The sequence below is a fragment of the Primulina tabacum genome, chromosome 3 (assembly GCF_025594145.1).
Source record: "Primulina tabacum isolate GXHZ01 chromosome 3, ASM2559414v2, whole genome shotgun sequence".
Lineage (NCBI taxonomy): Eukaryota > Viridiplantae > Streptophyta > Magnoliopsida > Lamiales > Gesneriaceae > Primulina > Primulina tabacum.
Window position 1 is genome coordinate 4373672 of NC_134552.1, and position 24180 is coordinate 4397851.

Here is a 24180-nt window from a genome sequence, read left to right on the forward strand (position 1 = left end):
AAACTAGTTCTTTGAGTGACCATGCACCATTTCCATTCACAATCAGCAAATGTTTAGAGTGTTGTGTATACACTGTACTTTGAAATATTACATTGTAACTCTCTCTGCATTATAACCACGACACCGGGTCGGTCTTTCGATATACAACACCGTTATAGTATTTCAACAGGAAGAAACGGAAACACTTGCAGAGTACTTTATGGCCCGCAAAAACTCAGTTTCTCCATAGCTCGAGTTCCTTCAATTTCCCTTTCAGTTGTGCATGCTCATGCTGCATTTTCTCGAGCATAGTTTCAATGAAATGCATCTCTTCCCTGAGATATTTAATTTGCTTCTTCAGTGAGGTGAGAGTATCTGCTTTGTTTGCAGTCATTCCTATCATGCTGCTCGTGTGGTGGTCTCCTTGACCAATCACTTGGATTTGCTGAGGTCGACTTAGTAAAATAACAATGCTAATCTGCAGCAGTGGGAAGGAAAAGGTTAAATGAAACGACGTGTAACTTGAGAATATTGTCGAAGTCGATGACGCTAGAGCATATATAATTGCTTAAAAATGAGCACAAGTCCTCTTCAAATTATAAGCAATAATGTTTCTCCAAGGCATATTTACAATGCACAGATTTAAAATCTGAGTGCTTGTATTAAAGTTGCAATCGAACTAATAATTCAGTTCAAATTTTCCAAACTATATACAATAACATGAACGCCATGTTCATTGAGCCTTTCCCAGATATAGTTGTATAGTTGATATAATTTTCGAAGAAACAAGCTATATCAACAACAAAAACATGACAACACAAGATCGCCAGTTTTACCTGCATTAGAAGGAGAATCATGCCTATGGTGATGACTAGAAGCAGAGAAGGCGAGTATTGATGTCTTAAAGACGGGAAGAATTTGGTTAAAGTATCCCTCAAAAAATAACCAACTGATGCATCAATTGAGTTTCTTTGTGGGGGATTAGTGACTCCTTGATTCACACCCTTGAAATCTTGCAAGATTGAAGATACTTTTGAATCACTCTGCTTCAAATCCAAGGGTATCTCGGAGTTTGATCCCTTTTCCAATTGAGCTTGGTTGGCCGCACGCCCTTCTACAATATATTAATATACGTAACAATATAGGCAGTGGAACAAAAATCTCCAGATGCCCGACACCCAAAAAACAATGTAAAATGAGCTCCATGAACTCCATTAATTGGTTGCATGATGTTTTGGCACTTCAAATAAAAAAATTACCTTTTTCCTTCTCAAGTTTCTTCTTCTTCAAAACTTCATGTGCCTGAAAAATCGGTCCATACAATTTTCAGGTAAACCATCAAAGCTCCAGAAAAAAGAAAATTTAAGAGTCAAACATAAAAAGCTAGGATACAAGGTCTATCCAGATTGCATAAGCTTCTCTACATTCTTCTTCTGTGGACTGCACTATTTTCCCTGAAAATAAAATTTAATAGTATTTCAAAACAAGTATCAATGAAAACTTTCAAAAAGCTTCCTGATAGCACAAAACACCAAGTAAACACAATGTATGAAAAGACCTGCCATAACAAACATTATAAGATACCAGGGTATAAACTTTAAATGTAACTACACAGCCTAAGAAGAAACAAGCATATATTTATTTATAAAAGAAACTTATATTTATTTAAAAAGAAATACAACACAGCAAAGACGTGGATGCCAAAGAGTAGTCACTGCTTCATCCTATAGTTTCCAGACTTTTGTTCCTTTTCTATCTTTAATATGTATGATCAAGTCTCATGTTCCAACATATAGAACCCATCAGTCATAGTAGAAGGCTGCGCAGTAAGCCTGGCTGTAGGCCACCATCATCATAAGAAACTTTACCAACAAAGGACCTACATCACCTGTCTCTGCACCTGTCTCTGTGTGATGGGTAAATTGAAAGGAGTTCAAATCAATTTAAAAGAAGTTAGACTACGTGGTGACGTAAGCGTGAATCTACTCAAAATTGGTTCCCTCATTTTTAGGACCAATTTTCATAATTTGATTCAATTCATTAATTCCTTATTTTCAGATCCGATTACTATTCCTTTGTCCTAGTTTACTGCATTCTACGTCATAGAATTGTGTGTTCCTAAATTGGTGTAGGTACAGTTTTGCTTCCCTGTATTATTTTGCTTGTCCACATGGTACAGCAGTGGAACATAATTTTTTATTTCATTTTTTTTTCATAAGTTATCAAAACACCTCAGAATCCTACGTTTATTACCAAATTATGTTCCTAGAACTGCCTCCTCATCACCCTACCAAAACCGCTGCCACCAACGCCCATTAAATGATTACAAGGAGATGAGGTATGGAAGGAAATCTGGTCACCAGGCACAAGCTGAATGGGATCAAATATCTGCAGTGGTCGCACTCCAGGTTCCTTGTTCAGAATATAACAATCCTGGCCAATCAACAAACTATAACATTCTGCTGGTTCATCTGGTGGATTCTCATTATTTTACAACAATATTTGTCAGAATTCGCTGGTTGAACTGGAGGATTTTAACAGTCCTTTTTAAATATATAGCATATGAACCAGTTCACAAACTGAAAGGATCGATTTTACTGGGGTCTGGGGCAGCAATAATTATGGCGATCCAGCTCCCAATTTCGCCTATAAATACCCCTACCCCTCACTCCCAATTTTTTCATCAAATTAACCACTTATCCTTCGTTTATCCTGAACTCTCCATTCCAATTTTCATTTCTATATCTTCTAACTATTCTTCCTCAACTTCTTTCATTCCCTTAAATTGTTTTCCTTCACTAAATTCTACATTCTCTAAATTGAGGTATTTGGGGGCAAATATCAAAACATTATGAAAAATTAAAACTTTAATTATTCTTATCGTTATTAACATTATCGTGGTAACTTATGATAATGCTGTTAATATTAATACCATCATAATTATTATTATATCATTATTATTTCTAATAACAAATAATAATAGAACAACAACAATAATAATGAATTGTTAGAATTATTATCACTGATATTGCCCCTACTAATTTATTTAACGATATTACTATTATTATTGCTACTAAAAATTACCACTCTTACAAAATAATTAAATATTGACCATTACTAATATTATTGATATTAACATAACCACCTTATAAGCTTTGAAACTACAATATAATATTTATTGTTGTTATTATATAATTTATTATGATGATGATGATAACAATTATTATTATCTCATTATTGTAATCAGTACTATTATTATATAAAAAAAATAATTTATCGTCATCATTATTATTACAATTATTATTAACACTGAAACTTAATACTTACTCTCTAATTATTAAATTATTTGAAAGGAAACTAATTTTAATATTTATTATTATTACCATAATTTTTGTAACTACTATAGCTAGAATTACAGCTATAACTATTGTTCTGATTCTGCTTAACATAGATATTGTACCTATTTGTTGTTATTATTGTTATTTGTTATTATTGTTATTTGTTATTATTGTTATTTTAATCATTCTTGTCATTGCTATTGTAATTATAGAAGGCCCAACCCTAGGGTTGCTTGAGCCTACCAGCTGGCAGGGCCGTTATTGATGCAGGTGGGAGTACCCTATGAAGTCATGTTCATGGTTTGCTGTCCCTTTTGATGGTAGCTGTCATCAAGATCCCGGGTAGCTTACTTGATGTTCACCTATATGCTACAAAGTCATGGTGCAGGCACTTATCCAGTTCTCGCTATGAAAGAAAAAATGAAATTTTAATTTAATTCAATACCTTGCACCCAAAAACTCTCGTTCAGGATCCAGCATACATTTTAAAAATATTATCCAGGTCTCTGTTGGTTTTAATTTTAAAGGTATTCTACAAAAATTAAAGTTTCATTTTGTTACAGTTATGTCAAGTAGCACAGCACCAAAATCGTTTCTTGCTCAGCAGCCATGATTGTATGGAATCAATTCATATGACATGATTGCAATCACAATTCATATGACATGATTGCCTGAAAAACATTTGGCAAATTGAATACAGTTTGCAAAAGGAGCAGTTTAATTTATAGGCCTAGTGTATGTTTTTAGGTCTATTTTACAAATTTTCCTTTTACAAAATCAGAAGAGAAACAACTATTCCCAGTCAAACTTTGAATCCAAATAAAAAGTTTCGCTCTGTGAAGACACGGTTTCAGACCCAACTTATTGCAAGATAAATAAAGTCTTGCAATTAGTTTCGCACAAAATAACATTGGTTTCCTGTAAAGGATAAGAAAATCGCAAAGACAAACCTCTCCACATGGTTTTCTTGGAAAAAGAGACATTGATGTAGATCCTCAACAAGCAGCCAGGCTGTGAATCATCACCATCTTTCTCCACATCCCAACGCCCCTGTCAAAGGAGGATCAGAAGAGGACTATATAAAAGGCATCATTGACATATTAATGCCAATAGGTTAAAGGAAAGATCAAGTGAATAGTTCTCACAAGCAACATGAGAGCTCCATCATAGATATTTCATATTTGTGCGGATAATATTTAAGGATGAAAAGGGAGTGGTGAAGCATGTTTTGATGCACAAGAGAAAGGATGTGAAACTTAGAAGTGATTTTTATTATCAGTACCCAGGTTGATACTAGAGATTAATTGACTCTTCTCAATTGCCAGGAAGAAGGAACAAGATTTTGTTGAGAAATAGACCGACAAAGGAAAGCAAAAAAGGAGGCGTGACAATTTATGATTGATGCAACTTTGGATCAAATTGAAAAAAGAAATTATTCGACCAGGTACACATAATAGTTTGTCTCAGCTTAGTTCTGGAAATGGGCCATCTTGTGATGTGGACATCTCTCTGTTTTATATATTTTTCAAATAAACTAGGTAGAGGGTCAAGAAGAAGTTGATATTTTAGGAACATAAAACAGGTGTCCCCAACAAAACAAATTCATCCAACTATTCTAAATAACATCAAGACAAATCCATACCTCCACAGTGAAGTAGTCCCCATATGGCACATCACTGATCACTTGAGAAGTTTCGAAAATCAAATGACTGGCATGATTAGGTATATAAGGAAAATTGTAAGGCCAATCAATATCATACAACCACCAGAAAGCAATAAAATAAGGAAGATCGTACAATGAGAATGATTAAGGTACATCAGAAAATAATAATTTAGCAGTCTGCATGCATATAGGAGTCATCAACTCACAATTCACGTGCAAGTTAGGAGCCAAACAAAATTGATTTTAGCCATGGGACAACTTAAAAGAAGCCCATCTGTTCAGAAATTGCAGATCATGAATATTATCTAGTTCGGACTTCAGTCTATCATGTATCAAGAGTCACTCACAGAAGAAGTAAGGATTAGATTAGAAATGTTGTAAGTAGCATTTATAATAAATCTGGATGTTAGTTAAGGGATTGTTATTTGAATAAATTAGGAAACCATAAATCAAAGAATTCGAATTTTTTTCAAATTTATTATGATTTTATGGTCCTAAAGTTAGCCCTAAAATTGCTCTCTTGATCATATTTATTTGTATGCACTCTTACCCATGCATAAATAAGAAATAGTAAACTTTTCTCCATTTCTTTCCTAAAATCTACGTGGTATCAGAGCCCTAGGCTTGTGATCAGCACTCAGTCAAGGTAAAGACTGCAACAACAGGTGTTAAACAAATGATAGTGGGGCAGAGAAGGCTTCAATGTGGACTAGTCTTAACCCGACTGTTTCATTCAACACTCAAGATAACTGAATTAATCTTCAGGTCACTATTAACAGGTTGAATGCAAAAAATTATTTGGAATAGGCTCAATCAGCGAGGCTGATTTTCTACGGCAAAGGAAGGCTTGGCTACCTTATCAGTGAAATTAAAAAAAAACAGCAAAACTATCAACTTCTTGTCTATACGTGATTAACTCCATGGAGCCTACCATTGGGAAACCATTTATATAGCTAAAGACGCGTGGGATGCAACAGTGATGCATGTTCATATCTTGAGAATTCCTCTCAAATTTTTTACCAAACAAGGAACCCGAGATATCACCACAAAATTATAATCAGATGATGATGTTATTGCAAGAACTGAATCATGCTAAGAAACAAGAGGAGATAGACAGGTTTATGTTTTCTTGGCAGGAATCAATATGATTTAGATGAGGTAAGAGGATGAATTATCAGTGACAAGCCACTTCCATCAATTTGAGAAGTTTGTCAAAAATTTTATAAATGCTAGTAGGTTTTGAATGTTTCAAATGGTTTGCAACTGAAGTGATATAATAATTACAATGCAAAATCACTTTTTACATATTCATATACTAACGGTCACTTACTTGTTCCTATAAACTCTATACTTTTGAATCTGCTTACAGGTACCACATCTTGCACCTGGCAATGATGAAAAGAGAGAATAAGCTATGGCATACCACTGCACTTGTTATCTTTCTACCTTTCAGTATGTCCAGATAAAAGAACCTTCGGTATCATTGAAGTTGAAAAGCACATTTCTGATATAACTTGACTTGAAAAAACAACATACCAAGATAAAGTTTAATTGGGTGTTGAAAAGACACCTCAGACATGTGCCCAAATTTATCATGACGCTGCCATGAAGAACACTTGAAATCTGAAAGGAAAAATGGCAAAACTTACAAGTTTGTGCAATTTATGCCACCCAACATATACACGAAATAAAAAGAATATTTGAATAAATATTTTCAGATGACTGCACCCATTAACCTTTATCACCGCATTTCTTATGAAACGACTCCTGGAAACTAGCCCCATTATCTGACAAAAAGAGCTGAAAAAACTCCTCTACAGGAATCTGTAACAAAATATCGCTGGTTAAAAATTACTAGCTCATACCACATCAACATCAAAATAAATCATAATAAATAGATTAACAATGTCGAAGGAAAATTAAAATACCGGAAACTTTGATCCCGCGACTTTGGTAAAGCATTCAGGAACTGCAATGAATCCCCAGTTCAAGATATAGTTGAAACAGTAACGAAATAAACAGAAAATTGGAAAAAAGTCATGGGAAACAGTGAATGGCTGAAAATTAATAAATGCGGTCGAATAGGCACATTTGGAGATCACAGATAAGCTCTGTCCTAAAATATAAAGTAATGGGGGCTTTACAACAAAAATTAGATATAATATGGTTCGAAAACCACCATAACATAACTTATTCATGAAGTTAAATAATACCAGTTTGTGGCACCTACATCTATTTGAGTGACTATCCGACAAATATAACTTTTTTTTTCTTCAAATAAAACATCAAATGCAACACAAGTACACTAAAAAAATTGACATCAGTTGACTGTCCTCCAGAAATAGTAGCTCAGTTCAATAGAAGTTTGTTCAAGAGATACAGGAAGATTTCAATCTAAAATATATGCAAACTAGGATGATAAAATGACACATTTTATATACAAGATTAAACTCTATTATAGATCAACGTGTTTAATCATCGGCAGATATGCGCGATTTTAAATAGTAAAAGGGAATATTTAAGTTTAAGTCAAATAGTAATTAATTTCCATATGAACTGGGCAAACCTTGGGGTGCATCAGCATCCTCTGGCTGCCAAGCAGAAGATGTTTCAGACGATGAACACTCTATATTTTGAGCAGTTTGGACATCCTCTTTTTTCCCAACTTGCACTCCTGAAGATTCCAAGATGACCTCAGGTTCACTAACACTGGAAATCTTGGAATCCTCCAAGGTGGTACTCTCCTTATCCCTGTCCATGAAGCAAAGTTACGAATCAGACTGCCAAACTAGCCACGAACAAGAAGCAACTATTGACAAGCAACACTAAGACGGTCTTGCCTTCGTGAGATTATGCAAATAATTGCACAAGGTAGCAAGTTGTCTCACCAATTATAAGATATGATATATTGTATTTTTTTGTGAAATGTCATTAATCTCAAAGTATGTTTAAACCATGCCACTTCACTGAAGTATGAAGATGGATTTTCCAAGTGCATGCACACTACTATGTCATATACATGCTTTGTGTTATGAATATAGCTAAAATGAAGTAACTCAAATCCAAGTAGTCCACATCAAGTATTGTTAGAACTAATTCGACAATAATAATAATAATACCTATTTTTATCTAGCATTCTCCATTGCGAGCTTATATTGGGACAATTACAATCAAGAGACATGTCCATTTGTCTTGCTTTATGTATAATTGTTCTACTGAAAGTGATACCTAAGATTTCTATTTTGATGTTTAACTTCCTTACATTGGGACAACTTTTCAATCAAGAAACATATCCACTGGTTTTGCTTTATGCAGAATTAGTCGGCTGAATGTGATGATACCTGATATAATCCATTCTGATGTTAAGGTTTTCTATTCTCTGCCACTTCGTTTTCTAAGAATTTTTTTTTCAAAAACCAGTTCTAGAACTCATAAAAATGCTTTCAGGGTAAATTCTTTGTAAGCCTCTTAAAACCGCTTCAATAAATCCATTCTTGATCTTTTCTTCTAAACATGCTATCAAAGCGCTTGACCTAATCTAGGTTTTCTCTCTCGTTCTTCCGCAAACATTCACCAAGGGAAAAAAAATATTACACACCATTCATGTTAACAGTAGCACCAAGCACAATTCAAGGGAAGAGTAAAATATGGATAGTTCATCCTATGGACAGTAGGTTTCCCTTTCCTTCTCTGATGTTTCTTTCTGGTTCTCTACTTTATTATATTTGTTTATCATGGAATCAAGTTAATCATCTCTCTTCTGCTGAGTGTTCATTTGTGTAGCTATTACAATGTCATTTGTTCATGGTAAATACATGACAATGGAAATAAATATTGGCAACTTCCTTATATTGCCGATAACTGTATAACTGAATGGAATAAACTATCACTTGAGGGCAGCCCACACTCTTAAAAGTTATTTGCTGGAGTTCAACAAAAATTGAAACATCTCGTCTCCAATCCTTCTGATTTTAAAGATGCTGCATATGAAGATTGTGTTGCCACTGATTTCTGCATTATGGCTTGGTTACTGTACAACATGATTGATAAGGTGAGCGCATGACTTGTTTTCTTGCCAGTCACCAGAAAGATTTGGAATACTCTAAAAGATATCTATAAGAATGTCTCGAATATTTGAATTGCAAGCATGTTTTTCATGTTACAGCAGGCTGAAAGTTATGTGCCTGACCACTTGCATCACTCAATGGAATTTTGTGCAAGTTGGATACCTATCAGCCATTTGGTTTTGAATCAGCCAGATAGTTATTAAAGAATACCATGAAAGTCCTGTTCTCCAGATTCTTATCAGAGCGGGATCCTAAAATTTTAAATTAGACCCAAGGACAGATTTTAAAGGGAACATCATCCCAACTATGTCTCTTGCACTATGACAGGTCCTTTGTATGCAGAATGGTACTAAGTTCATGAAATCTCCTGAGCTATCATCTAATTAATCATCATTACTGGACACAAAGGAAAAGACTCGACGGGAGATCATGGATGGGGTGTTTTTATAAATAATGGATCCTAGTATTCCTTCTGGTCATAACGAAAATGTGTTCACAGAATATTGGATTAAATTTGAAAAACCCTATTGGGCTTAGTTATTTGTTAAAACACCGGTGGAAGACCTATAAGTTACTCATACTCAAAGAATGGTTTAGATTTCTCAAAAAGAGTTTGTAAAGCTCCACCACTTCCAATCTTCTCTATTCGTTCAAGTCATAAATGATAACTTTTCAAGTACCAGAGCATTCATTGCTACTTCTGATAGCCCACGAGTAGTTGATCACCTCACATGGGACGTATTAAAAACACACTTGTTGAGAAGAAAAAAGGTCATTGAATCATCAAATCATTCAGGACTTGTCCCTAAAGATATCAAGGGTCTATCCTGAAGAAAGAGCTAAACAGCGTGGTAATTATCTTATTCACTATATCATCATAATGAAGAAAATGGCAATCCACCACTAAACCTTGGTTCTCTTGTGGAATACAGGACTAATATCAATGTTGATAGCCATATGATTGGCACAGTGCATTAACAAATTGAACATTCTAGACTCATTTCAGACAATAAGTCATCAACCATATCAATTTCACATTATACATGAGCCATAACTCTATGCCCTGCTTCTAGTTAGACTTGAAACATATTGTGTATTTTACAACGCCAAGTAACTAGGTTTCCACCAATAATGCACGAATGCCCAAAATGCATAAATCGGCGGCAACTGTGTTCAACATGTTGCACAATGTGTATACTCCATAAGTTTTCACAGTACACTATCCGACACAGTCAAAGACATATTCTATTTTTTTACCAAATCTTTTTTTATATATATAGAAAACGATGTTATATTATCTAATAAAAACAAAAACTATTAATCACAAAAAGCGGACAAAAGGTTCACACACTAAACAACAAAAGTTCAGATCACATTAACAACAAATAAAAATCCAATCCCTTAATAAATCTGAAACCGAGAATGTCTTAAACTCCTTGTGTTTCTTTATCCTGTTAGATACCCGAATCTTAATCTTATCACAACACTCTTCAAACAATTCTTCTATATAGTCAAAAACCCTGTTATTCCTCTCCAACCAAAATGACCAAGAAATACAATGAACTACCTACCACCTTCTAAAAAATTCTATCCCTCTTGCGCAGCTCGTGCTAAAGATCTGTCGCAAATAACTTTTTCATTAACCTTGGAGTTATCCAGACCAGACCCAACTCCTGCAATGCTCTGAACCAACGCATGATGAATGAAAATTTGGTCTTGGTTCTCCACCCCTTGCCGACACAACACGCACCAACTCGGGAAAAGAGAACGAGTAGGCCATCATTTTTGCATCATCTCACAAATTGATAGCTTTCCCAACACCGCAATCCATGGGAAAACTTGATGGGATCAGCTATTTCCAAATTACGTGAAAAGAGAGAAAGGAAAACTTATGACCGGAAAGAAATACTCGTATAAAGACTTGAATGAAAAAGTCCTTGAAGGATCCCCAGCCCAATTACTGGTATTTGCAACCCCGTCAACCAACTTGACCCTATCTAAGGCTCCTAACAAAAAGCTCAACTCGTTCAATTCCTCATCCCTCAAGTCCCGCCGAAAATGCAAATCCCAAGAAATAAAGAAAGAAGAGGAGAATTATCCGACCGAAGGAAATGAGAAATAAACTTGTTATGAACCGATGAATCTGAAATAACGATGGAAAAAGACCCTTAATAGAATAATTTCCCCACCACCTATCCTCCCAAAACCTGATTATGTTACCCATTTTTACAACTGCCCTCATTGACTGATGGAAAACAAGGTAGATTCAAGAGATAAACTTCCATGGGCTTTTGAATGTAAAATTCCTTGCTAAGCCCGCATCCCAGTCATTATCATTTGCTCACTAACCTTCTTTCATACCAATTCTCTCTCAGAAGAAAATCTAAACCACCATTTCCCCAGAAGTGGCTTATTCTCACACAAATATTACCAGCATCAAGGCCCCCCTCTATCCTTCAGTTTGCTAAATCTCAATACGATAGAACGTTTACATTGGAAAATTGGGTAATCTGGTGATTGTGAAAAGTAGAAAATTTAATGTGGTTGCGTTGTTAGCCAGAATTTGATGTATTGAAATCAAGATGTTGGTTCTCTGAATTATTGCACAGTCGAGCTTCCTAAAATAGGCTCTATATACTTCATATGAATATCCCCTAGAGAAATATGAAAATCATTCAGCCAATTATCAATTAAGTGTAAACTTGAGAGCGATCCTATGCATTTCTACTCGGAGTTTCGGGATGAAGATGGAGAAGCCTCACTCCACTCAACCAATTAATGCAATCAATATATGTGAATAGAATTTAAATTAGTTTGGAGGTGATCATCATAAAACAAAATTACTACAAACATGTTATCATGAGGGTCTCTCGCAAGCCGTTACATTGCCATTACATATAGACAGTCTACCGAAAGGTGGTTTATTACTAGGTCTAAAACAACATACTAGCCCAAAGAGTACAGGGTTGGTAGCAAAGTCAAATACCTTTCAGTAACATCCGAGTCATCCACAGATTTCCCGGACAAAATTGATTTTTCAACCATTGAACTTCCATTCTCCTGGCTTCCTGTATCAGACTTAAGCTCCTGAATGAAAGAGAGAAATTGTTAAAAAAGATATAGAGAACACTTAAAATTGCAACAATGGCAGATAAACTTAAAATTACAATTGGGTATTTACTGACATATTTACACAAGTTACAGAAAACCTCTTAGCTATTGAAAATCTACGTGTCAAGCAACTCCAATAACAGAATCAGGTAATAAATGGTTAATTTTAGAGATTCAGTTGAGTAAACTTATTGGAAGATACAAACTGAAATCAAATTAAATGAACCGACACACAGTCAATTGAGCCCTTATATTTCAACATTTAGACAGAGGACCCTGATAGAAAAGCAGAATAAGATTACCAACAGGAAGTGAATCTTGAACATCAGGAGGTCAAATTGAGGAATAAAATTTTGAACCCACATGTTTCACATGCAATTAACTTGTACGCAGATTAAATGTCCTCGACCAAATTCTACAAGGAAGCTCGCCTCAAAGAAAAGTTCCCTAACTCACCTTGCAACTAGTATCGAAGAAGAAAGAAAATGGCATGCGTCAAAGAGGATCTTGCCTCTAAAAGCATGAGCATCGAAGTATTGTCTAAATAATTGTGCAGAAGTTCCAACTTAAAAAGCCACAGAATTTGTAAAAAAATCATTTCTTCTTCTGTTGAAAATACCACCTCCGTCTCAATTATAGGTCTATTTCTTTCTCCACATAGATTAAGATATTAATTGGAACTGTCAATTATACAAACTTTCCAAGTTTATCCTTAATTCATTTAATGAATATTTATATCAATGGTTAATTTACTTTCCAATAGTTAGTTAATTACAAGACCCAAAATTAAATAAGGGTATATTGGAAAAAGAACAGAAAAAATTTACATCGTTCGGATGAAGCTAGATGCCCTAGCCAAAGCCGAGCAAAATATCATAGCTCTATTTAAAATCTCAGATGCTAAGATTACATTTACAAGAATTTCCAATACACATTTCCAAAGACCGTTGTAAATAATCTAAATTTTAAATATAAAAAATTATGTCATCGATAATAAACTATTTTCCAAAATATTCATTAAAATTCTCTTTTATACGTCTTTCATAACATGTAAAATAATTGCCAGTTTTATAAACAACTATACCATCGCATACACAAATTCTTGTTCACCGTTCCCATAACAAGGCTTCCAATCCATTTTAGTTCTCCAAATTAATCATCCGATAAAATGTTAATAATGTTGTTAGAAAGTAGATCCTTGATTTTAGGTAATTAGACAATCAACATATTTATTTCATTCGGATAATAGCAATATTATATGAGGAAATATCCTCATGCTGTTTTGACCTGTTGCACGAAAAGGAAATCTTGGTTATAAATTGATGCATCTAGGCTTTACATATTTGTCCAAGAGAGATTGTTTTCTGTACATTTTTTCTCCGCTCTTTGTTCAGATTTATTCAACATAAAATCCACTAAATAGTACTCCAATTGATAATCAAGCAAAAGGAAACAACCAGCACTTGTCAGAATAAGAAACAGAATCACTTGGAGGATCACAAACGAAAAGAAAAAGTGGATGTCAATAAGAAACACTCATTAGAATCTCATGAGGTTATGCAATTCTAATACCCACAAGATCAAATAATTTGTCATGACCAAAATAATAATAATTGAGTATTTACGTTAGAATCTCCCCTAAAACTCAAGTCTTATTCAATCTCTTGGAATTTACAGAATTTTGTGATTCCAAGTAGTAAAACCTTCTATCCATCATCTCTCATCGAATAATATTTGATGTTGGAATTATAAAACTAAAAATATTATTAAGCGTGTTAAGTTTGACTAAATTAATAGAACGCATATTGATCAAAATAAAAAATTGATCTATTAATAATTTTAGGACTAATTGCATCGACACCCCCTGTAAAAAAATCAAAAAGCAAAAACAATATATGTAAAATTAATAGCATTTTAGACCTCGTGTTGTTAAAAATCATGCATAAAACATGCACATGAGTTTTTAGAACATATGGGGGAAATGTGTGTAATTTTAGAAAATGAAGGATGTATTAGTCCATTAATATTTTTTTATGAGGTTCTATGTCTTCAAAACTTTTGACAAGGGTGGTTGGTGCCAGTAGCCCAACAATTTTATATTAAAACCTCCTATCCATCATTTCTTATCAATTAAAATGTTATTGAACGTATTAAATTTGACTATATTGTCTTTCCAATTTTTTTCCTAGGATCAATTATATTAAATTCCTTCAAATGCCTAATAATATACACAGACCTATATGAGAGTTCTGAGGTGATGCGAATCTCGACTTGGCATTTTCGGAGGGAGAGTTACTTTCATCCTGGGTGAGTTAATTGAATCAAATGGAAAGCCACCCATCCCAGGCATGTGTCACATGGATGCTGCAGAGCATACATAAAGATCCCCTTACTGGATTAGGAATGTGAAAGCCTCTCCTCCAAAACAAGATACAAATCATATTCTTCCTCTACGACTCTGTGTTTCATTTATTACCAGTTATAATTAGACCATAATGGAATTTCAGTCTATATCAGCACCATAATATCAGTTTGAAAAGGAAGAGCGCGACTCGGAATATGAAGATTGTTTGCCAGCAGCAAAGAGAAGGAGAACAGACCCTACTGTTATCAAAGGCACAAGGCACGCTAAGGCATCTGGGTTGCACGAAGCCTTGCAAGGCAAGGCATGCGCTTCATCAAAGTATGCGCTAGGCATAATTTTAGAATGTGAGTACATGAAGTGAAATATACTTTAATGATACAAAGCAACAACAAAAAAATATTTCATAAACTATTAGATAATAATATAAACTGCAAAAAATAAATGCAGACATGATATTTTCCTGCTTAAGCCGGTTTTAGTGTTTGCAGAATCTTAACCAAACTGCAAGACTAGGGATATTAATTAAGGAGCAAAATTTAGGAACTTGATGGATTATTTAAAATAAAAGAGAGATTTGAAGAGGAGAAATCTAAGGCTGGAATTAAAGTGCAGTAAAAAAACGAGACAAATAATTGCCGGCGCTGGAATTGAAGTGCCGCGAAGTACAGAAGAAAGAATTTGAATTGCCGTGAAACTGAAAAACAGAATTAGAAACAAAATCTGCATGCTTGCGGGTTAACTAAACCAAAATCTGCATGCTTGCAGGTTAACTAAACCCTTAAAGAGTCATGAGCTTGTGTGTGTTGGGAATTATTAATTTGGCTGGCCATAGGTATCTCTTAAAACTTAAGCGAGCATCTAGGCCAGTAATTGGGCTTATGTTTCTTCAAGAGCACATATTGCACCTTATAAGCGACTTGTGCCTAGACATTCCTTTCGCAAGGGCTGTGCATGAGTTGTCTCTTTAATGAGAATGAGAAATGGAAAACTAGAATAAGATCAACTGACAACCAGATACCTCTACCATTTTCTCAAAACATAGATACATACCTCCATTACACAAAACTGTGATGGGTTGTGAGAAGCGCATGGCAATTTGTTATCTATCCTTGTCCTTGAGATATGTCTCAAATTTTTGAAATAATATGAATAATTAAATTATTAAATGTGATAGCAGTACATCTAGTTAAAACACACTGCTCAGCACAGAAACCATAGATATTCGGCATAAAAGGAACCACAATGCTCAATTGAGAATACAGAAGCAATAAATGAAGCCCTTAACATTAGCAATTTTAGCAAATCAAGCTCAATCGTAGACCAAGTAGACCTTGATTCTGAACATGAAACTAGATCCATTTAGATACCTGTGGATCCGTAATTTCCTTGGACCCATTCCTGGGCAACAGCCAACCATCATTAATGAGCCTAAAAGCTTCATCACGGGACAAAAAGGAAGTGAAGAAGTACTGCAGAAAAAACCGACACTTACGAGAGTGACTAAAAAATTAACTGAAGAACACCAAAAGAACATCAAAAGCAGGTTTCTACCTTCTTTCCTCCAGCTATGATTTCTATGGCAGTCGGAAACACAGCTACTGCATTTGCTCTTCGTACAGATGTGATTTCAAGAAATGGAATGATCTTCTGAAATATAAATCCACGATATTCAATTAGTTGAAAAGGCGGTCTGCAAAATACTGGGAGTGCACAAAACCTTGTTAAAACTGCATTAAAGACATTATAGAGTCATAATAAAAAATACATATATAAGATATAAGAAACCTCAAATTCCAGAAAATCATGACTCCCATCTAAACCATAATAAATAATAGTCTCCCACCAGCTCGTGTTCAGCATGAAGGTAATGGACATGGAGAAAGCACAGAAGCCAGAGAAGGAAGCTTCTTAGAAACAAAGATATTGATATTTTATTTATCTTGTTACGAAAAGATGCAATATTTCTTTAAGTATTAAGCACTTAAAGTCTTAAACAATGGATATTCCAGCCTCAACAATGGAGGAAAAACAATATATTGCATGCAACTTCCCGCTGCTTTATCCCGAGAATCAGTGGAGCGTGATTATATAGCACTCTCATCTTTGTGGAATGCATTATTATTATATGTGGAATGTATAAGAGATTTATCCATGTGATGTAATCATGAATCATGATCCTAACCGATAAACAATTTTATGGAGGATCTCTTTGGAGCTTTGATCTTACCAATTAAACAACATCAAGGCCGTCATAGAACTAGATATTGAGGAGTTCAATAAAAGCCAAAACTAAAAAGATTACGCTTGTAAGTTAAAAATTGATCCGTCAAACATGACTAGAAGTCTTATCATGAGAGCTATGGCCACGATATTCAAATAAGTCTCAATTGGGCAGGTTATTAGCTTTAAACATGATTTTATATGTTAGTCTAGACCATACATTCAAACTGTTATGTTTGTCTTAAGTTGTGCCATATATAGGCATTAGACACAACCACATTTTGATTTGAACTATGAACAGAAATTGTCTCCCAATCGGAATAATTTGTTTTGTTTCAGTTCGAAATCATAAACGAAATCGATGATTTGTGGTTCGACTCCAACTTGTACAAGTAAAAAATTGAAAAACCAGAACTGTAACTGTAAGCCTCCATGAATTCTCAAGTTCATCATCATGCATACAACGGTACTTACTATTATTAATTATACACATTGAGTTCAATCATTGTTTTATTTTATTTTTCCCAATTAGAAAGAGAGAAATCCGTGTTATTTTGTACATAATTTTTTTTATTTATAAGAAACGATATTTTATTAATAATTTAATAGATGTTAATTACAATAAGTGGACTAGTGATCTACTGTCAACAAAAACTACATAAGATCGATGCTCTGTCAATGATACACATAAGCCCAATCTCTCAATACATCTAAGATCGAAGCATTCTTAAATTCCACGTCTTGATTTTATCACAGCACTCGTCATTGTTGTCTTCCGTATTCTCAAAAATTCTTCGATTTCTCTCTAGTCACACTGACCAACTTATGTCGCGAACCACCACTTGCCAAAAAATTATTCCCCTCTTGCCGATTAGCTTGTCTTAGATCCATAGCGAATAAATCATTCGTTAACTTCGGTACCACCCAAACCAAGTCCAATTTTTAGCTCACAAGCCGCTCATGAATGCACAATGAATGAGCATATGATCTTGTGTTTCCATATCATTCCTACACAACACACACCAATTGGGGAACATAGCAATTGAGGGTCACTTCTTTTGCATCATCTCCAAGGTCGGCAACTTACCTCGAATTGGTGTCGACGAGAATACCCGGATCTTTGTTGGAACCCGAACCTTCCACATAACATAAAACAGGAAAGCTGCTTTCAGGAAAAAATGACTCAAAGAAAGATTTGACTGAGAAAAGACCAGAAGAATCTCACTCAACACTCGGCTATCATCTCCCCCTTCAATCAACCTAATCATATCTAACACACCTAATAACTCAATCAACTCTAATAGCTCTTCATCTCTCACAACCCTTCGAAAATGCATATCCCATGATTGGGAAGACGACGAATTGTCAAAGTGAACAAAATATGATATAGGCATATTATGAAATGCGGAAAGTTGAAATAAAGACGGGTAAAGATCTTTAAAAGACCTTGTTACCTCCTCTAACTTTCATCGTCACCAATTGTTGAAAAGTCAAGTAAGATCTGGAAATAAACTTCCACGGGCATCTGAATGTCACATTTCTTGCTAAACCCGCATCCCACCCATTCTCTTGTAACCCGTATTTACTCACTGTGACCTTCTTTCACAACGTCCCATTTTCCACATAAAACCTCCACCACCATTTCCACAACATAGCCTTTTTCTCAAGACAATATTCCCAATACCCAATCCGCCTTTTTCTTTAGGTTTGCACACATGTTCCCAGGCAACAAAATGACTGTTCATCACCATCTGCTCCATAGTATTTGTATTCGTATTTTAACATTTTAGGATATTTGGGTATCATGAGAGGTCTCATCGTCATTTTTTTGTGGTTAGTATCATCTAATATTCGAATCATTTATCAGCTATCTACTTTGAGGTTGAACACCACACCGACATTGTCATTTTGTTCTTGTTTGTCTTCTTACTTTTTTTTTCATGTTTCATGTGTCAGTTGTTTCATTGTCCTTTTCGTGTTTCTTTGCATTTGCTTTTCTTGAGTATTTGTTTCATCCACCGTTTTACTTTTGTTCTTCTACAAGGTAGGAAAAAAACATGAAATTTAATAAAATTGCTGAAAATTCCAAATCCAATTGAAAGAGATCCAATAAAGTAGCAACTTATAAAGTTGTGAGCAAGTAATTACATTCTTATATTCTTCCTTCCATCAAATGTTTGGCAGTGTTTTAGTGCTTTGAGAAAGTGTATTAAGTGAAATCGTAAGGGAAAATGTGATGTATGATTGGATTTATTTTTTTAAGAAGGCATCATTTACTGCAGATGTCATGTCATAAAAATATTAGATGTGTTACTCATGCCGCATCATATATATTTCTGGTCATTTTAATGTGAAATATTTTAAAATTATAAAGGTGATATAAGGAGATAAAATATAATCAATCATAAATGAGTGTTTTGGGGATTGATAGAAAGTTCAATTAAAAATAAAAAATATTCTGAAAGATATAAATTGAAAGATAATATATTTCTCAGACATTTTATTAGAGAATTAATGTGGATTTGACTTTATTTTGCCAGAATTGGGCAGTTCTGAAAAATGCTTCCAAACATGGCCATTTTTAGAGTATTTTATAAGTTCTTGAACTTCTTGATTTATATTTTTGAGTTGTAAAAAAAGCGATCTTGTTTAATTCAGATCACTTGAATCTTGGATCCTAAAATGTGTACAACTAGATTCTTAAAAGTCCCAAATCCTAGCTACCTTACACTTCAAGGTTTTGATTTCCATACTTCTCGCATTAATTTAGTGGTCCATTCAATTCTCGCTTCAAAGTTTAACTGTGGGTAGCAAAAGAAATTTGCAATAAACCCCCAAATTTTTTATTTGTCACGCTTCGTCTCCAAAATATTCGAAATTGTTACAAGTTAGCCCTTAAGTTTAGGACATTACAAGTTGAACCTGAAAATTCATTTCCTCAAATTTAGGGCATTACAAATTGAACCCAGAAAATTATGTAAGTTAAACCAAGATCTAGCTTTCAGGGATGTGTTTTGTTATCCTGGTTACTGTGGTGGACTTTAGAATTTAGAAGAATGTGTTTGGAGTAATAAGACTCTGTCCTGCTGCTCGATTTCAGAATCTTATCGCCTTTTAGAATTTCTGGCTTTCTGCAACATTTTTTTGGTAGGTAGGACTATAGATCCTTTGAGAAGTAGTCCATGATTACATCAATTTTGATATGCATGCTTAAGCATTTTAGCTTTTTAACACATGGTTGAACACTTGAACTCCAAATTCAATAGAATAACAATAAGCTACCCATTTAGGATATTATATCTTTGTAAAATCAGTAACATTAAAAATATGTGAATCATTTTAGTCGCACAATATATATTTAGGAAGAGAGATACTGCCGTACTGATATAATTTGAAAAGGTGCAGGAGCTTATAAATTTAACAACCAACCTTTGTCTCAAATCCAAATAGGTTGGAGTAAAAGCAGATATAATGTGCAAATAGGTACATATGGCCCTGCAAGAACAAATCATACAATTTATGATTAAATGGCCTTAAATAAAATCGCTTGCTTAAAAAAACTTATAAGATAATCAAGCAAAAATAGTAGGCCCAACACAACATCTGAGTAAATCATGGAAATTCACGTTATAAAAAAATTAATATACCTGCGGAGAGAAATATGAATCATTTTTTTAAGATAATGAAAATGAGCAAAGTAGCTTAATTATTCAAAAATAATTAATTACCTGAAGAAGAAAATTCTCTTGTAGTGCACAGTTGAAATCTTGAATGAGATCCTATAGAACTCCAGGTAAACAAAATTAAATCACGTGTGCTGATTGAATAAAAGATAGCAACAAAATTCAGAAAATATGGTGTCTTAAAACATATATAAGAGTTCCATCCATTATTCTCATATCATCACAATACAAGACCTAATGCAAAATCAGTTAGGGTTTGCAACAAGGATCTCGTCTCCTCTCCATTATGCTCTCCAGTCATGAACAAATAAAAGAGTTCGCATGCTCTGAAATCTGGTTGCGAAGAATGATGACAGCATAAATGCTAAATAAAAAGGAATAGACCCAAAGTTTAAAAAAAAACAAAAAGAAGTCGATAGACAGACTTCTTGTCCAGTTTCGTCGAAAGAAGACACTTTAAGAAATGAATATTATTGGTTTCCTCAAACTCAAGTTACATCAGACTCCAATTCTATCTTTGATATCTCAACTTTCTCATTTTATTGAATGTTTTCACAACCAATTTCTCAAGCAATTGCATGAAAAGCATTCCAAGATAAAATAATTTTGCTCGTGAACTTTAAGTCTCCATAACTAACTGATTTTTAGAGATGATCTATCAAAACTGTATCCTCTACGCAAAACTAGCAAAATAATTTGGTATGCACATTGATCCTCAATAGATGAACTAAATGGAATGGCAGGTGTTACCACACTTTGATGTATCCATGATCTCCATCCAAGGCACTGAAGTGAATGGCAGATGAAAGAAAATTATGAAGATAAGAGTACAAAATTCAAATGTTATTTGAACTTTAGTGTCGATAATGCTTTGCACTTCTTATACACAAACACAGATATGATGAATACAAGTTGCAGTTCCTTCTAGAGACAATAACAGAAGCTTATTCAAACAAATAAGTTTGTTCTTGAGCTTCTTCTATCTATTATTACTAGAACTTAAACTACAACAAAAATTTTCAAACATTTAAAAAGATACGGTGAGATAAATAACAACTCTACCTCTAATATTAAGATCACATAATAGATTAAATGTTCTGCAGTTCATAGTGCACAAGTACTAAAACTAAAAAAACATGATGAAAAGCAATGATAAATCAAGCAAATCTGGGAAAAAAGAAGAAAAGAAAAATTTAAATGAAAAAAACCTACTCACTTCATCAGGTGGAAGACGAAACAGCTGCCTGTATTCTTCAACCTTCGAAACAAATTGACTCTGAAAGAAAATCATGGCACTTACCATCAGCCAATGCATTAAAAGAAAGATCCAGGAGCACCATTATTTTGATGTTGTGTAAAGGTTGTTCTCGCGTGAAGGAGAATAAAAACGCATAGAGGGGAGGAAGGAAGTATCTTCCCCTATTGGATATATTCTTTCTAGTCAACAAAAACAGTTGAACCCACTAAAACTTCGCATCATTTAATAAATATATTTCGACTAAAGTCGGATTGGACGATCACAGTGAAAGAAAACTTTAAAATATTCAACAAGAACGTTCGAGATTTCTTCCCCAATAACACTGGCCCATCAGAAATCTCCATTCCTCTCTTCACGACGATCGGCATGCCGACCAACCTCCCCCACCCAACATCACAATACAGTAACAACAACAATATCAGAAATGTGCAAGTTGTAGCATCGCGATTACGCTTAAAAGCACAAAAGAGACCTTCGAATCCAGCTGTTTCGAAGGACTTGGTGCGGAATTGAACGACTGTTCTGGTGATTCAGCTGAAGGTTCGCGTGACGGTGCTTCGGCGGCCTCGGAAAAATTCGATGAGGCACTATGATTATCCATGGATTGGGCGGTCGGATGAGAAGCGGCGAGAGTGAGATCCGTCATGTTCTCCGACGCTACTGCCGCCATACCAGCACTGACTGTCGGTTAGCTCGATCGCCTGTTAACGAAGTCTATGTGGGTTTGAAAAAGAAGTCTTTGCATCGTCCATCTTCCGCTTGACGCCGTTTACGAAGACATCGAATGGCCTTATTTATCCAAGCCCATTTAAAGAGTTTGGTCCGTTTCAGCCCAAACTGTTCGGCCCGTTACTGTTTTCCTTTCATGCCGGAAGTTGTCTCATAATATTATTGTTATTGTTGTTGAAAATAATATATTTGAATGTTTAAAAAGTAATAGTTGAATGTTTGAATGTTGAAAATAAGAGTTGTAAAAATTAGAAATTTGCGTGTGATGATGTAGGTAATGATGTATTTTATTTTTGGATTATTTGTAAAGAAATTCTATAAATAGGCTCACCATTTGTGAAGAAATTCACAATTGAGTAGAGAGAAAAATATTATAAAGTGTGTAGTTTGGTAAATTTTGAGAGTTTGAGATTTTTACTTTTTATCATAAATTTTTACTTTTCACAACACGTTATCAGCACGAAACTCTAAAAGTCATCCATACTTTTCCAAGCTCCAAACAGAAGAAAAAGGTAACAAAAGTAATAATATTTATTTCACTGTTATTTATTTATTATGTATATATATTTAATATATAATATAATGTTATTATTAGAAATAATAAAAATAAATTTTTCAAAAACTTGTTATAAATCCTGGGAGGATGTTAAGACGACATCCCACACTCCCGGTAAGGGATACGACAAGTATAAAAGCTTATAAGATTTTTAAACAAAATAACTTATGACACTTCATTATAATAATGTGATATGATATACATAATTATTTAAACATGACTAATATTATATACACCATTTTATTACCATAAAATTATACAAATACATACGTTTATTTTTTTATACATCAATGGTCATAAACGGTAACAAAACGGCTAGTTTTTGCCCTATAAATATGATCTCACAAACTCTTTCAATCACTCCAACTTTCTCCTATTCTGTAAAAATTATTCTTCATCAAATTTTCGAAGAAAAAAGAAGATGGCTTTCTCAAGGTTATTTTTAATTATTTTAGTTATCATACTCACGAGTCTTTTATTTATCGGAGAATATCATCCTCGTGTGTTTTCTTTATTTTTACAAATGCTTGTACTTGTTGTTTATCCATTACTTTGTATTGCAATATTCATTAACTAATAAAATGCATCGTAATTTTTTAGTACCACAATGTCAAATTTGACAAAGCTCGAATTTGTTGCGCTCGACATCACGGGAAAAAAGTATATGCCATGGACTCTCGATGTAGAAATGCATCTTGAGTCATTGGGTCTAAGCGAGACCATTAAAGCAAATGGTATATCTTCATCACAAGAAAAAGCAAAAGCTATAATATTTTTGCGTCGACATCTCGATGAAGGTTTAAAATGTGAATATCTCATCGAAAAAGATCACATGGCTTTGTGGAAAGGATTGAAAGAAAGATTTGAACATATAAGGGAAGTTATACTTCCGACCGCCCGTGATGAATGAAATATGTTAAGATTCCAAGATTTTAAGAAAGTCAGTGATTATAATTCAGCGATATATCGAATAATCTCGTAGCTAAAATTTTGTGGAAATGAGGTTACAGAATCGGAAAATGCTTGAAAAAACATTTTTCACGTTTCACGCATCAAATATAACTTTACACCAACAATATAGAGTGCGTGGATTTGTGAGATATTCTAAACTCATCGCCTGTCTTCTTGTGGCGGAAAAGAACAACGAGCTGCTAATGAGAAATCATCAGTCCCGACACACTGGATCAACAGCATTTCCAGAAATAAATGTT

General features: G+C 34.2%; 1 protein-coding gene across 1 annotated transcript; it reads right to left on the reverse strand.

The window, feature by feature from the left end:
- Positions 1-4: 4 nt before the first annotated feature.
- On the reverse strand, positions 5-22454 carry LOC142539449 (protein VASCULAR ASSOCIATED DEATH 1, chloroplastic). Its single transcript, XM_075644923.1, has 18 exons — positions 22157-22454; positions 21643-21702; positions 20472-20522; positions 20173-20238; positions 16075-16170; positions 15891-15992; positions 12034-12134; positions 7547-7731; positions 6909-6949; positions 6717-6804; positions 6517-6603; positions 6311-6365; positions 4960-5026; positions 4268-4367; positions 1372-1433; positions 1239-1281; positions 816-1093; positions 5-457 (listed from the first exon to the last, which is right to left on the reverse strand). Exons 1-18 carry the CDS (start codon positions 22352-22354, stop codon positions 215-217), a joined length of 1923 nt encoding a protein of 640 aa, XP_075501038.1. The 5' UTR covers positions 22355-22454; the 3' UTR covers positions 5-214.
- Between the last annotated feature and the right edge of the window lie 1726 nt (positions 22455-24180).

Coding starts and splice junctions, on each gene's coding strand:
- LOC142539449 (XM_075644923.1), bottom strand. CDS start 22,354: ATGGCGGCAGTAGCGTCGGAGAACATGACGGATCTCACTCTCGCCGCT. Junction 16,171..20,172: donor TATTTGGATTTGAGACAAAG/GTTGGTTGTTAA, acceptor TTTATATTTCAG/AAGATCATTCCATTTCTTGA. Junction 5,027..6,310: donor TATAGAGTTTATAGGAACAA/GTAAGTGACCGT, acceptor TAATCATGCCAG/TCATTTGATTTTCGAAACTT.